General features: G+C 36.5%; 2 protein-coding genes across 2 annotated transcripts; both read left to right on the plus strand.

The window, feature by feature from the left end:
• The first annotated feature begins 1,947 nt into the window (after positions 1-1,947).
• On the plus strand, positions 1,948-11,632 carry LOC118043982 (pleiotropic drug resistance protein 3). The gene is made up of 24 exons (XM_035052114.2): positions 1,948-2,339; positions 2,436-2,559; positions 3,420-3,502; positions 3,940-4,024; positions 4,399-4,558; positions 4,689-4,765; positions 4,854-4,907; positions 5,015-5,105; positions 5,218-5,519; positions 5,602-5,883; positions 5,980-6,293; positions 6,720-6,880; positions 6,957-7,060; positions 7,267-7,420; positions 7,511-7,648; positions 7,809-7,882; positions 7,956-8,288; positions 8,399-8,689; positions 8,917-9,000; positions 9,113-9,246; positions 9,321-9,548; positions 9,747-9,918; positions 10,582-10,836; positions 11,237-11,632. The coding sequence occupies exons 1-24, from the start codon at positions 1,948-1,950 to the stop codon at positions 11,501-11,503; spliced, it is 4,359 nt and encodes a 1,452-aa protein (XP_034908005.1). The 3' UTR covers positions 11,504-11,632.
• Positions 11,633-13,600: 1,968 nt separating this feature from the next.
• LOC118043981 (cytochrome P450 89A2) lies at positions 13,601-15,451 on the plus strand. Its single transcript, XM_035052112.2, has one exon. The coding sequence runs from the start codon at positions 13,723-13,725 to the stop codon at positions 15,283-15,285; it is 1,563 nt and encodes a 520-aa protein (XP_034908003.1). The 5' UTR covers positions 13,601-13,722; the 3' UTR covers positions 15,286-15,451.
• The last annotated feature ends 1,018 nt before the right edge of the window (positions 15,452-16,469 follow it).

Genomic DNA, 16,469 nt, shown 5'->3' on the forward strand with positions numbered 1-16,469 from the left:
GATAACAATAATGATAATAGAGCAACGACATCAGATCTATGTTATGATTTTCATGAAAATCATGTTTTGTTAAGTATTATTGACCGGATAACAGGGTTAATTTGTCGACTCGATTCTTGATATGAGTTTCAAATTAAATTAAGTGGGAAGTAATTCTTTTTGACCCATTTGATATTTGAATAGACTCGAGGTACACCATTAATATTATTTTTGCAAGGGGACAGTTCCTTTTCCAGTGAATATATGTCGATGATTTGATGCTAATTGGAAAAGATTCTCTGGTGTCGGCTTTTAGCGGTATTTATCAAAGTTAGAGCCATATCCAAGCGTGCATTAACACTAACAGGGATCCAATGTATTCCATGCTTCAATGAAATTTGAACTTATATTATTATCTAAAACTAGTGATGCATCTCTAACATTAATTTAATATATTTTATAAGAATTCAAATTTTTTTAGATGTTCATGTTACAATTTAAACTTAGAAAGTCAAGAAAATAAAATATTGACAGAATTTACAAAACAGTAGCATCATCAAGCCCATCTCAACTTGTAAGTTAAGCCAATCGCAGTAGAGAATGAGACTAAAAGTTATGACCTTGTTTGTTAAAAAGCACATTTGACTTGTAATTCATACTTATTTATAAATTTATACTCGATGTTACATATCCCGATACAAAAGTTTTTGAGTTGAAGCAGAATGTGAGGTGGTTCACGGCAAGCCTGTCCCTGCTCTGTGGAGAACTGGCAAAAGCATGTTTTCTGTAACATTGAAGCTTTTTGTTTGTGACAGGGTTTGTCAGTCTATCTTGTTTGAGACGAAGAGCCAAGAAAAACATCCTAAGAGATGCCAGCGGCATTATTAATCAGCTGTGGTTCTGTCCATGTACTTCTAAAATGTGTGGGGTGTTTTTCACTTGTCTCTGAAATTAAATAACGAGATGCTGTAATTATAAATGTATTCGAGCATAATGTAATGTAACAGAAGCATAAAAATGGCCACCATCTCCTCCTATAATATTACATTACGTATTTACTTGTTTTGTTCTCCCAAACCTATCCTTACTCTACTCTAGAAAAGTTTTTCCTCGCATAAGCTCCTGCCCTGCCTGTGATGTTCTACATATATTGGTCTAACTAGAACTGAAACTTCTTATGGCGGGGAATATCATTTAGGGAAAGACCCGGTTTAATCTGATAGGTCAAGACCCGAGATGAGTCAATGAAAGAAACCATTTTTTTTATATATAAACAAATGATCTCATTTTTGTTTTTTAAAAGTCAAAGTTTGAATTGTCCTGCCAATCCAACCTACTTGATTTGAGCCTGGAGTCGATCTTTAATAACCTTCAAACGGACTGCAATTTGAATGCAGCCTGCTTTCGTTTTTTTATACTCATGTAAGGGCCACTCTAGCTGGGTTGTGTTTAATTCTGTCACCGGGCATGGCCCTTCATAACAGGGCCGATGTTATGACTGCCCTTAACCCTATCTTATTCATAGTCTTCCTTGTTCTTGAACTGGTATACCTGCGTTAAAGTATATTAAAAAAAATGAAAACATCCCACATACATACGTGTGTGTGTGCATTTATAAGGAAAGTCAATGGCATCAATCTCTGTACATATGAGAGTTTGGATGCTTGTTCATGCTTATAATTATAATATTAGCTGAATGGAACTTGATGTCTTGTATTTAATAATATCTGCTGATTTCACCTTGTCCAGTTCAGCTTTATAAAACCAATGTGCAAGGACCTGGCAGCCCAGCAAGCATGAGGTAAACATCAACTCTTATTTTATGTCTACAAACAGCGTGAATAATAGCCACGACTTTCTGCAGCAGCAGCACAAATCTATGACGCATTCCATTACTTCATCGACATGAATCTTTGCATTTTTTTTATATATACATACAACTCTTCAAGTCTTTCTGCTCATCTGACAATGGCTCAGCTGGCTGGCCCTGATGAGATAGAGTCATTTCGGATTGAGTTAGCAGAGATTGGAAGAAGCATAAGGACCTCATTCAGGAGTCATGTGTCGAGTTTTCGTAGCGTTTCAACTGTGAAATCTGAGCATGGTAGGGATGCTGATGATGAAGATGTGTCACAATGGGTTGATGTTGAGAGATTACCAACCTTTGAACGGATTACCACTGCTTTATTTGAGGAGCAAGATGGCACCGCTGGAAATGGAGATGTTAAGGGGGGGAAGAGAATTATTAATGTTTCCAAACTTGGAGCTCAAGAACGGCATCTGTTCATTGAGAAGCTCATCAAACACATTGAAAATGATAACCTCCGATTGTTGCATAAACTTAGGAAACGAATTGACAGGTAATTACGTTTCTACATATGTAATATGATCAATAGATGTCTCTCAGATATTAAATCTAATCATTTTATTGATCTAGTTATAATTATGTTTTTCAGAGTTGGTGTGCAGTTGCCGACTGTAGAAGTGAGATACAAAAATTTGTGTGTTGAATCAGAATGCGAGATAGTTCAGGGAAAGCCTCTCCCCACTCTATGGAACACTGCCAAGAGCATTCTCTCTGTAAGTATCTGCATATAAGAGGAATAAGTTCTCCAAGTGTTTTTCTATTAACCTTTGGATCATCATTTACAATGAAAATTGCAAAATTTTAACTTGAAACGATTGTCTTTCTTCTTCAATGCAAGGTGGAGCAAGTCTGTGAGTGTTGAAACACACTTAACCAGCTCAGCTGGCTTGGTTTTAATATTCTAAATTGATGAAACACGCTTATTTATACCTGAAACAAACCCTCCAAGCTAGGAAAACAACAAACAAGATATTCTAAACCTAGACAAGTTTTCCATCTAGCTAAAGTAGAAGGCAGAAATGAAATCCAAGGGGCAGATTCTTCAACACAAATTCTGTCACCATGTCCAGCCTCTCTAGTTAGCCTCTGTTGCTTTTTTTATTGACTAATAAGGCTACTGACATGTAAAGAGAGTTGGAGGCAAGATTTTCAAAGCTCCATTGAATGTTAACTGACAAAAAGAGGGCAGTCTTGCATGTTGCAAAATATGGCAGCAGGGTTTTTCGATCTGCAGAATGGTTTATCAGCCTGCGCACTTGTCAGAACAATGACCATAACTCTTGGTAGGAAGCTCCAAATCCTGCACCGTTTGATGTGTTGAAAACAAGAGACATACAGCGTTTTAGGGATATAGGATGCCTAGTTTTTTGCTCATAATTAGTGCAGTTTTTCCTTTAAAGATAATCCTGAAATCGGAGCTTGTTATGAACCTTTTCAACTCTCTTGATACTCGTTTAGCACCAGTTATCTCGTCTTCATTTTTCCATGTAAATTTCTGATTTATTAGGGATGCTTTTGCATTACTTTTCCATTTATAAACTGCTAAAATCTAAACTATCTCTGTTTGTGACAGGGGATTGCCAATCTGTCATGTTCGAAACAACGAACCAAGATAAGCATCATAAAAGATGTCAGTGGCGTTATTAAGCCAGGAAGGTAGCCTTCAAATAGCTGGGATTTACTGTGTTCAATTAATAGTAGAACAGGAGCACTTGAGCCCTCAATCTCATTCCTTCCCACATGCTAAACCAGCAACATAGCGATGGCCACTGACAAAATTGCTGTTCTGACTCACCATTTATTCGCTCAGTTCTCTTGAAAAAGACACAAGTAGTAATGGCTAACGAAATTGAAGATTTCTCTTTGAGATTAAAAAAAATCTATAGTTTAATTCGGGAAAGAGTATTCGTATGAGTCCTAAGGGAACTGAGCAATTAGGTTGTTTATTCTAATAAGCAACTTTCTAGCCTTCACAGGGGTTGTATCAATGTGTGTTTGCTCATATGCTTCATTACTTATGTTTGAAACAAGAAATGTACTGAATCTGACATGATAACTTCAAGTTCACTTGCTGTTCATGTTTTTTTTTGCAGGATGACTTTATTGCTCGGCCCTCCAGGATGTGGAAAAACTACTATGTTGTTGGCTCTCTCTGGGAAACTAAGCCATTCTCTGAAGGTCTTAATGCTTCTATGACACAAATAAGAGAAAAATAATTTTCAACAGAGTTAAGAACAGTAATGAGGAATTCCATAGAGAATCTTGACTCAGGAAATGTTTAGAAATTTTTGGAAGTTAGTCGTGTACCTTATTGTCTAAACAATTCTGGTGTTTGTAGAGATTTGATTCACTTGAAATTTATTTCACTGAAATCCATGAACACATTATTATATTCAATAAAATCTGGAATGCATCATACTTGACTATATTTGTGAGATTGCTGCTTGCACTGCTGCCTAAAGCTCTCAAATTTCTCCACAATTAAAATTGTTATGTGGAAATGGGATCGGCTCAGCTTTAATTTTCTCACTGATCCATACCTTCTTATAAAGGTTGCTGGGGAAATGTCTTACAATGATCACAAATTGGAAGAGTTTGTTCCTCAGAAATCCTCTGCATATGTGAGCCAATATGATCTGCATATTCCAGAGATGACAGTGAGAGAAACAATTGATTTTTCAGCACGTTGTCAGGGAGCTGGAAGCCGAGCTGGTAAGAATTCTTTATAGACACAAGTAGTGATTTTTTCTTTTAATTGAAATCAAACTCTCAACGTGATTCTGTAGAGTAACTTCTCGTTTTCCTGGCAAACCTTATGTTATTTGTTGTCCTTTCATGAAAGAGATCATGATGGAAGTCAGTAGAAGGGAGAAGCAGGCAGGAATACTTCCAGATTCTGATGTGGATGCCTACATGAAGGTAGACATGGTGGATCCCATGTTTTGGATATTCAGAAGGTTCGCTTACATGTTTTGGAAGAATTTATTTACTTTATTTTTGTGGCCAGGCAATATCAGTTGAGGGATTGAAAAGTAACCTTCAGACAGATTACATATTGAAGGTAATTTACTAGGTTTATTCCACAGGGCTGAAGTCTTACATTCCATTTGCTCATTGTCCAAACATCCTATTGTTTTACAATATTTTTCATCCTACCCTTTCTTTCAGATTCTAGGACTTGATATTTGTGCCGACACAATGGTTGGCGATGCCATGAGAAGAGGTATCTCAGGAGGTCAGAAGAAACGGCTGACTACAGGTATTTTATGCTTGAGATAAGAACTGATACTTCAGAGAATATGTGTTCCTCAAGATCTTCAAGATGCTGAACTTCATTTGATGCCTGTGAATTTTTTCCCTTTGTGTTACAGGGGAGATGGTTGTCGGGCCAACAAGAGCACTCTTCATGGATGAAATATCAAATGGCTTAGACAGCTCAACCACTTTACAAATTATATCTTGTCTACAACATTTGTCTCATATTATGGATGCTACTGTGTTGATTTCATTACTTCAACCAGCACCAGAGACCTTTGATCTCTTTGATGACATCATTCTAATGACAGAAGGGAAGATTGTGTATCACGGCCCACGTTCTAGTATTTGCAAATTCTTTGAGGACTGTGGGTTTAGATGCCCTGAAAGAAAAGGTGTTGCAGACTTCCTTCAAGAGGTGGGTCTTCAAGCTTCTGTTTGTCTCTCCATTTATATTTCATTTTAAAGTTGACTTGTGTTACTCCTTCGCTCTGCTCCAGGTTATTTCCAGAAAAGATCAAGGACAATATTGGTTCCTTACTGAACAACCATACAGTTATGTTTCAGCTGACCAGTTTGTTAAAAAATTCAAAGAAAGTCAGCTTGGCAAGAATCTAGAGGAAGAGATCTCGAAGCCATTTGATAAGTCTAAAAACCACAAGAGTGCTTTATCCTTTACAAGCTACTCATTAACAAAATGGGAAATGTTTAAAGCTTGCAGTGTAAGAGAATTTCTTCTAATGAAAAGGAATTCTTTTATATATGTATTCAAAACTACACAGGTATCTTTCATTATACCCATCATCTGCAAATCTTTTAGCTTTTACTTATAAAAAACCAGCCAGCTTATCGGAAAACATCCCTGCTTCTTTGCACAGCTATTTATCATTGCTTCAATAACAATGACTGTCTTACTGCGCACAAGAATGGCTATTGATGCGATCCATGCAAGCTATTACGTGGGTGCTTTGTTCTATGGACTGCTTATCTTACTTGTGGATGGATTTCCAGAGCTGCAGATGACTGTCTCTAGACTTGCAGTTTTTTATAAACACAGAGAGCTTTGTTTTTATCCTGCTTGGGCTTATGCGATCCCTTCTGCTATCCTTAAAGTTCCAGTTTCACTCTTGGAAGCTTTTGTTTGGACAGCTCTTACTTACTACGTCATCGGCTACAGCCCTGAGTTCGGAAGGTGAGCTCTAGATGGGGGGTTCAAAAATTAAGCACTTAAAGCTAAACTTACTGGTAAATATGATGCAAAAGAGTGGGTATGTGGCTATACCTGATACTGCATGAAAAAACAACTTAGGAACCTGCTCTCTGGCTGCGAAAAGTGATATTATTGTCAGTTCAAACACTTTTTTCCATGATGAGGCAAAACCAGTAACTTGGGGAGAGTATATGTGAACCCACTAAGAAGTTTTTATAGCACATCATTCATAGGATGCATAGAAGATCTATTACTGTTTTCTGGAGGTTGAGAAAGCTATAGATTCGTTCTGGCTGAGGTTAACCAGCTAATGTCTTAACTACTTCAGTTACTATGGCTACTCTTTATTTAGGAACTTTGGATGCCATGAATTTCTTTATTCATCTGCTGAGTAGTTGTGTTTCTTAGGTTTCTCCGCCAGTTCCTTCTACTCTTTCTGGTACACTTGACATCAACATCCATGTTTCGGTTTGTTGCATCTGTCTTCCAAACTGTGGTTGCTTCAACAGCAGCTGGTTCTCTCGCTATATTAGTTGCTTCAGTATTTGGTGGCTTCGTAATTGCAAAACGTGAGATTTCATACTGCTCCTCATAATCCTGTGATATTGTTCAAATGATTTTCCATAATAGTTTGTGCTGTTGCAGCCGCTATGCCTGTTTGGCTGGCATGGGGATTTTGGATCTCTCCATTAACATATGGTGAGATAGGTTTGACTGTCAATGAGTTTCTTGCTCCTCGGTGGGAAAAGGTACTTTTCAAGTATTCAGCCTTATGTAGGCACTCTTTGGACACCAAGGTTCAAATTCAGTCGGTTTTTTTCTTTTTTTTTTGGTTTAAAGTAGTAATTTGGAAGAAATTTTTTTTGGAAAGAGTAATAATGACATGATATTTTCAGGCGACCAAGGAAGAAATTTGCAGTTCGGTTTTTGATTTACTCTTCGACTTTAAACACAGGTTGTCTCTGGTGACACATCCATCGGACAACAAACACTAGAAAGCCGTGGATTAAATTTTCATGGCTACTTTTACTGGATATCAGCTGGTGCATTGATTGGGATGACAGTGCTTTTCAATATCGGTTTCACAATGGCTTTAACCTTCTTAAAACGTGAGTCCATCTTCCACTGCTTCGTGGGTTTTCTTTATAATATATATGTAGATGCATCCATGCTAACCAAATACATTGATCCTCATTCAGCCCCAGGAAACTCTCGTGCAATTATTTCTCGTGAAAAGTACAATCAGCTGCAAGGAAAAATAAATGACCGCGATTTTTTTGACAAGGACATGACCCTCACTGCTGCACCTGCTAAATCTAGTACAGAAACCAAAAAGGGTGTGCTTGTTTTCTTCCTTCTCTAATCAATTTTGACATATAGCATTTGTACAGAAGCTTTTGTCTTTGTAGACTGTTTCATGGTAATCTACGTTGGCCATAGAGTGATAGAGAGATATCTCCACATCTTTACAACTGTTGCAATCAATAATTTTTGCAGGAAGGATGGTTTTGCCTTTTGAGCCCCTTGCTATGACATTTACGGATGTTCAGTACTACGTTGATACGCCACTGGTAACCAAGATAATTCTCGACAGTCATAAAATGCAGTTTCTTTGTCTAAAAAATGGTGTTATACTTGTCTCAGGAAATGCGAAAGCGTGGTAATCAACAGAAGAAGCTTCAGCTTCTTTCTGACATTACTGGTGCATTCAAACCTGGCATCCTCACGGCATTGATGGGTGTTAGTGGAGCAGGGAAAACAACTCTTATGGATGTTCTTTCTGGAAGGAAAACTGGTGGTACCATTGAGGGAGAGATTAGAATTGGCGGGTATCTAAAGGTTCAGGATTCATTTGCTAGAATATCAGGTTACTGTGAGCAAACCGACATTCATTCCCCACAAATTACTGTAGAAGAATCTCTGGTATACTCTGCTTGGTTGAGGCTCCCACCTGAGATAAATGCGAGAACTAAAATTGTATGATACCCTTTAAAAGATGAACTAATTGTTTTTTTCCTGGACCTTAATCATTAAGACTGGGTTGTACTACAAGTTTTTATGATCAACTTTGTTTTTTTTTTTTACAGGAGTTTGTAAATGATGTTATTGACACTATCGAGCTTGATGAGATCAAAGATTCTTTAGTAGGCTTGCCAGGAGTTAGCGGTTTATCAACTGAGCAGCGTAAGCGGTTGACTATAGCAGTGGAACTTGTTGCCAATCCATCTATCATATTTATGGATGAACCCACTTCGGGTTTAGATGCAAGAGCAGCTGCAATAGTTATGAGAGCAGCAAAGAATATAGTTGAAACGGGAAGAACTGTAGTTTGCACCATTCATCAGCCAAGTATTGATATCTTTGAGGCATTTGATGAGGTAAAACTAAAGTAATGATAACATTGATACTCTTGTTCCTTCTTCACCATTGGTTTGGTAAGAATAGAACCCGTCTACCCATACCACCAGAAGCCAGGTCATCTGCCATTGCGCAAAGACATCGATGGCTGAAATGGCAAAGCTAAAGCTATCAAAGTTTTAATATCCATATCTGAGATCATAGTGCATATAATTGAGGTTTTGACACATCCTACTCTCTACTGCAGTTGATTTTAATGAAAATCGGAGGACGCATAATCTACTCTGGACCATTAGGCCAGCGGTCAAGCAGGGTGATTGAGTATTTTGAGGTTAGTTGTCGCGAAATTCTCTGTTTTTGATGTCATTGTCTTTCAGGTACTTGTGGTAGCTGACAGACTTCTTCATCAACCTTGATTCTATTTTCCTGACTTCATTGGATAGAGTATTCCTGGTGTGCCCAAGATTAAGGACAATTACAATCCTGCAACATGGATTTTAGAAGTTTCTTCTCAATCTGCAGAGGCTGAACTTGGTGTAGATTTTGGTCGAATTTATGAAGAGTCTACCTTGTATCAGTAAGTACAAAAACCATGATGATCTATAGCACTGATATTAAGAAGGAATAATAACCTTACATCTCTGACTGCAGGGAGAATGAAGATTTGGTCAAGCAATTGAGTTCACCAACTCCTGGTTCCAAAGAACTGCATTTTCCTAGTCGTTTTCCACAAAATGGATGGGAGCAACTCAAAGCATGCCTGTGGAAACAAAACTTGTCTTATTGGAGAAGTCCTTCTTATAACCTTGCGCGCCTTTTTTTCATGTCCTCTGGAGCTTCCCTATTTGGCCTGCTGTACTGGCAGCAAGGAAAGAAAATGTAAGTCAATAAGCATTGATGTTTCTACAAACCACAAAATTTACAACCTGTATAAAACGTTTTTCTTTCCTTTATCCTGTTTTTTTCAGAAAAAAGTCATGTTGCTCATAAAATGTTTCTTAGATGCTTTGACATTTAGTTTCTGGCAGTGCTTTTATGGAGAGGCATTTTCATGATAATTTAGTTCTCATTTTGTAGAAAAAACGAGCAGGATTTGTTCAATATAGTCGGCTCCATGTACGCAGTCATCGTATTCTTTGGCATAAACAATTGCTCCTCAGTCCTGCCTTTTGTGGCAACAGAGAGGACTGTTTTGTACCGGGAAAGATTTGCTGGGATGTATTCCTCGTGGGCCTATTCATTTGCTCAGGTTTCAGATCTCTTTCAAAAACTAGATTGTTTACTTTCCTGTCGAGTACATGGAGAAATTTAAACTAGCTTTCATGTCTCTACTTATGAACTAGATATACTCAACCCTTCTCTTTTACTTTATCTTGTAAGTTTACTGGTGATGATTCAGTAAAAACTCATGGATACCTGTAAGTTGAAGTCCCTAACAGTTTCATTTTATCACTGAAGTAAAATATCTGGCAGTTCCTAGGTGTTCCTGTTAGAATCTCAACTAGTTTACACTTGAACCAAATGAACTTGCCATGTTATGTTTGATATCAAACGGAAGATAGAATATCAGCTATGCCTGCACCAGAAGCTTGATCATTTTGGATGTTCATCTGAAATAAGAAGGTTATGTCTGACATCTAAGTATAAAAATAGTAAAAAGGTTTATAAGTCTGATAAGTTTTGTCTGGTTTACAAGTCTTTAAATAGGATTGAAATTGACCCTAATAAGATTGAAAAATCATAATCCCTAAATAAAATGGAAAACTAATAGAAAATCCGAAAATAACATATAAAATACAGAAAAATCAAGGAAAAATAATAAAATTGGATCCATCAGCATCTTCACTCCTAATTTGGGGTCTATATTAATTAATATGTTACTAATGCATGTTATTTTTAATTTGTTTTGTAGGTGCTAGTCGAGGTTCCATACTTGCTCGTTCAATCAATCATTTATGTGATCATCACATATCCTATGATTGGTTACTCGTCGTCTGCATATAAGATATTCTGGTCTTTCCACAGCATGTTCTGCACATTGCTATTTTTCAACTACGAAGGGATGCTGCTTGTGTCATTGACACCAAACATTCAAGTGGCTGCCATTTTAGCCTCATTTTCATACACAATGCTCAACTTTTTCTCCGGCTTCGTTGTCCCAAAACCGGTAAGCTTTCCGACCATCAATTTATCTTACTGCGGGCCAGTTTCCATGTATTGCAATTTGAAACATGGTTGCCTGCGCAGACAAACATTAACTACCATAGTATCAATCCAAGTACTATATATCATCTCTAAGTATGCCTTTAATTAGCTTTGCCTTCGATGAAGACACATGAACAGAAAAACATGCATGTTGTCATAATTAAAGATGGCTAGGTTTCAAAATCTAATTTCTCAGGTTTTATAATTTCAACGAAATTAAAAAGATGCTGTCAACCATTAAAAGAAAACTACGTACGTACATATCAAGATCTTGACCAGGATGGTGTGAACTAACTAAGAGGGGATTGAAATACAAAACTGAGTGATCACTTATGGTTCTTAATTTGTGCTTGGCAACGCAGCATATTCCAAAATGGTGGCTTTGGTTGTATTATATTTGCCCCACATCCTGGGCGTTAAATGGCATGGTGACCTCACAATATGGAGATGTAGACGAAGAAATATCAGTGTTTGGCGAGACCAAAGCTCTTTCTGGTTTCGTCGAGGATTACTTTGGGTTTCATCACAGCTTTTTGAGTGTTGTTGGTGTTGTTCTAATAATCTTCCCCATTGTCACTGCTTCTCTTTTTGCTTATTTTATAGGAAGACTCAACTTTCAGAGAAGGTAGAATTTGTGTTTTGTATCTTCTTCTTTTTTGTAATCGAATAAGGTCGACGATTTTGTATTGATGCATCCGTTGTTGTATCATTAATTGATACTTATATTAACTATCCCAAGCAATTTTTATTTTATTTTACTTTATAGGCATATTTGATATTTTGAAACCTTAGCACCCATCATAAGAAGAAGAACATCTAACCCATCAAAACACAACAAGGACATGATTTAGCTAACTACTCTTAACAACTTCACATTCACATTATTCTGCAACTTTCGGTGTTCTCATCGCTGAAGAAGTGCGTGTACTGATCGGTCGCCATAGAAGGCGGCGTAGGGGGTGGCATGTAGTTAACGGCTGGCTGAGGGCGGGCGTACATCATCGGTTGAAACATGTCATTCCCTTGCTGCTGCCTTTGTTGATTCATCATCGTTGCCATGTATTGCTGATTATAAGGATTCCCTTGCCCTTGCCCTTGGCCTTGTCCCACCCCCATCCCTTGATAATAGCCACCGTTCATTGCTCCTGGCGCCGGCAGTCCTTGCACTGTTGGTACATTACCCATCCTTGCATAATTGCCCATCGGGCCCATTGGACCCATCTGTCCCATATGAACCATATTCTTGTGACCAGTGACCACCATTACCTGCTCCGTCAATTTCAGGAACCCTTGTTTCGTTTTGTTAGTATCATGGACCCCACCATTATTAATTCTTGTTTCCACACGTTTTCACCGATTATAGGTGACAGAAGATTCTTTTTTAAAAAACAATACAACTTTTTGAAATTTCTTTTTTATGTTTTTGGTAAAATAACTTTGTTTTTTTTAGTGAAATATGTAGTTTAGTAAATATGTTCTTAAATATCCTTGCATGGAATAACACAATTATTAAAATAAATTCACACAAATAAAAAAGAAAGAAAAAATAAATGAAAAATAAATAAGATTTTAAAAGAACATCAAAGCTTTAATGATGATATTATTAGAAAAATCATAATAAAATAAATATAATAACACCAAAAAGTCTTACAAAAAAACAAATGAACCAATTATGAATAATGGCTAGAATGGACTCTACATGCTGCTAAAAACAAAAAGAAGCATCCATCCTTCTAGATTAATGAATCTCTAATTCATAATTTTTGATAATTGTTGAAAATGGGATGCCACTAATATTGGGATGTTGTCATTAATGGACAACAACATTTGTAGCCCTACTTTAAAAGAGGGTTGTCATTATCAAATGCTACAATTATAAGTTGTTGGTGACAGCTGGACATTGTTTAAAGAAGTTGTACTGATCATTAATAAAGGGTGGCTATTATTGTTGACAAAGGAGCAAAAGGAGCTTCCATTAAAGCCTATAAATAGAGGCATCACTTGGAGAGCAAAATAAGAGAGAGAAAGTGCAGAGCCAAAGATGTGAGGAATATAAGAGAGAAGGAGCTACCAAAAGCATCAAGCAGTGATTGTCATTGCAGCATTGCAAAGAAAGAAAAGAGTAAGGTTGAGAGTTGCAAAGAGTAGATGATTCCTCCTCCTTTATTATTGTAAATCTTGTTCTTTCTATATATAATCAAGTGGCTTCTTTTGTGGATGTAGGTGATTTGTCAAAACACGTTAAATATTATGTCAGTGTGCTTAATCTTTAATGAGCAATTATCAGAATATCACCGGTATCGGAATTGGCAACAACTAATGTCAATTCATTGACAATGTTGTTGTTCTTTTTTTTTTCCCTCCTGGCTCGTTATTTGATGATCTTATGCCAATCTCATTAATGAATTTATTGTCCACAAAAAAGAAATAAAAAGTTAGAGGGACCAAATTAAAGTAGTAGCAGTAGAGTTTGCTCTATTATAGTATAATGACATTGTACACTATCATCATGCATCCATTGTTGTCCCGCACCACGCTCAATACTTATCAATGATCTAGATGGATACACGAACCACATCCTTGATCCAGAGTTAATCCTCCTGTTATATGATAGAAATAATTCATTTTATGTTAAATAAATCGAATTCCAGTGAAATCTCTATAAATTGATCATAAAAACTTATTAATTAAATGAGATAAGATTGAAAGTTATACGTATATACTAATCAAGTTAAGATTCTTCTAGAGAGGACCCCTCGAATTCAATGTCCCTGTTGATCCTGCTAGTTTATATAGACCTTATCCCATACCTCCTACAAATCATCACTTGTTAATTTTCAAGGTCAATATGGATCATTGGTTCCTCATCCTCATTTCTATCTCCCTCTCCATCTCCATCCCTGGCCTCCTCAGATTCATTCTCAACAGATACTTCATCAGCAAGAAGCTCGCTCACCACAAACTCCCTCCAAGCCCCCAATCGATTCCATTGATTAGCAACTTCCTATGGCTCGGCCGAATAACTCCCTCGAATATCCACTCCATCCTCAACCCACTACATGCCAAGTTTGGCCCAATCCTAACCATCTACTTCGGCTTTCGCCCTGTCATCTTTATAGCTGACCGCTTCCTCGCTCACAAGGCCTTGATCCAAAAAGGTGCCATCTTTGCTAGCCGACCACCGGCTCCTGAGACTCAAAGATTTCGCGGCAGCAACCGGCGACTTGTTAGTCTTTCTATCTATGGCCCGACTTGGCGTCTCCTGCGGCAAAACCTTACCAAAAAGGTTCTCCATCCTTCCTGCGCGAAATATTCCGCTCATTCCCGCCGTTGGGCGCTACAAATCCTTAAGAATCGCCTGGAATCCCAAGAAAAATCTGGTCAGCCTGTTTGTTTGAGGGAGCACTTTCGATATGCCATCTTTTGCCTGTTAGGGGTAATATGTTTTGGTGACGAGGTTGATGAAGACCAGATTAAACAAATCCAGGAAGTTATGCATCGAGCGTTTTTGAGTTCCCGGAGGTTCCATACGCTCAATTTATGGCCAAGAGTGACCAAGATCGTGTTGCGTAGACGCTGGGAGGAGTTATTTCAGCTACGTCAAAGCGTACAAGATGTAACAATTCCCTTAATAAGAGCTAGAAAGAAGTTGCAAGAGGAAGAGAGGACAGGCATGGACACTCACCATGATCATGCTGTACCTTACGTTGATACATTATTAGCTCTGGAATTTCCCGATGATATAAGAAAACTCAACGAGAAGGAAATTTCTGATTTATGCAGCGAATTTCTAAATGCTGGCACTGATACTACCACAACTGCCTTTGAATGGATCATGGCAAATCTGGTTAAATACCCAAAAATTCAAGAAAAGTTATTCATGGAGATTAAAGGGGTTGTTGGAGATCGAGATGCGAAGGAGTTGAACGAATCTGATTTGAAAAGGATGTCGTATTTGAAAGCAGTGATCTTGGAAGGCCTGAGGCGGCATTCTCCTGCACATTTACTGGTTCCACATGCGGTGACGGAAGATTTGGTTTTGAATAATGAATACTTGATACCAAAGAATGCAGCCATAAATTTCCTGGTTGCCGAGCTGGGGTGGGATCCAAAGGTGTGGGAAGATCCCATGGCATTCAAGCCGGAAAGGTTCCTGGATCACGAGAACGGAATTACAAAAGAATTTGATATCACAGGGAGTAGAGAGATTAAAATGATGCCATTTGGTGCAGGGAGGAGAATTTGTCCCGGTTACCATTTATCCATGCTTCTTCTGGAATTTTATCTGGCTAATCTAGTTTGGAAATATGAGTGGAAGGCTGTTGATGGAAGTGACGTTGATTTGTCCGAGAAGATAGAGAATACAATGGCGATGAGAAATCCATTGCAGGTCCACTTATCCCCAAGGTAGAAAAGCACCAGTTAGAAAGACATACATATCTATCCTTTTCCCGATGTTGAACAGTAATAGTAGTAATTTGCTCTATTATAGTACAGTGACATTGTACACTATAGTACATCCTCCACTCAAATAAAGTATCATGATAACTATCAATATATACGGTTTTTTTTTATTATTGATATGTTAAACATTTTGAGAGAATTATTAAAAGAATAAAGTGTTTAAATCTTTTTTTAGTGTGCATGGTACATTTATAAAATTATTAATAAATTTATTAACGATAGATTTATCAACTAATGAAAAATTACTGAAGATTGTTTTCTCGACAAATGTTTTATATCCGTGAGTCAATCAGTAAAAAAATCAGAGATAGAATATTGGTATAAATACCAACAAAAATTTTCTTTCATAAAATTGTTAAATCTAGTAGTGATTATACACTATCATGCATCTTGAGGTGTCTCGCACCGTACACAAATAAATTATTATGATCACTAAATCAGTATGAGATCTGCTGATGTGTCTTGGAAAGGAAACCTTGTCACAGGCCTTTATCAACAGCCCAACAACTTGAACTCTCTGAGCACTACTTTTTTTTTTTTTTTTTTTTTCCAGAAACTCTCTTTTTGATTAATATTAAAAAAAAAAAAAATCTGAGTATTTTTTATTAAAAAAAAATTAATATTACCCAAAAAATAAATAATGATAAATTATTAGTTTTATTTAATATTGAGTGAATTTTCTTATTAAAACATGTTTTTTTTTTCAAACCAGTTTGAAGTTTTTTTTTTTAAATTAATATTTTTTTATGTTTTTGTATTATTTTAATGTGATAATATAAAAAATAGATTTTAAAAAATAAAAAAAATATATTATCTCAATATATTTTTTATTTAATTTTCTTTTCTTTTATTTAATTTTTTTTATATTGTAAAGAGAAAATAAATTGATGCTATTTTTTTATATTGTACAAAAATTGATTGATGATAAGTTTTTTTTTTTTTAATTTGAGGTTGAGTTGATTTTTTTTATTAAAGTATATTTGTTTTTTCTTCTAAAAAATATTTATAAAAAAATTAATTTTTTTATTTTTTTGTTTACTTCAAATTAATACTTTTTAATGTTTTTGTATTATTTTGATGTAATAATATAAAAAATAAATTTTAAAAAATATTTTCTCAATATATTTTTTT

This window comes from Populus alba, chromosome 15 (genome assembly GCF_005239225.2).
Source record: "Populus alba chromosome 15, ASM523922v2, whole genome shotgun sequence".
Lineage (NCBI taxonomy): Eukaryota > Viridiplantae > Streptophyta > Magnoliopsida > Malpighiales > Salicaceae > Populus > Populus alba.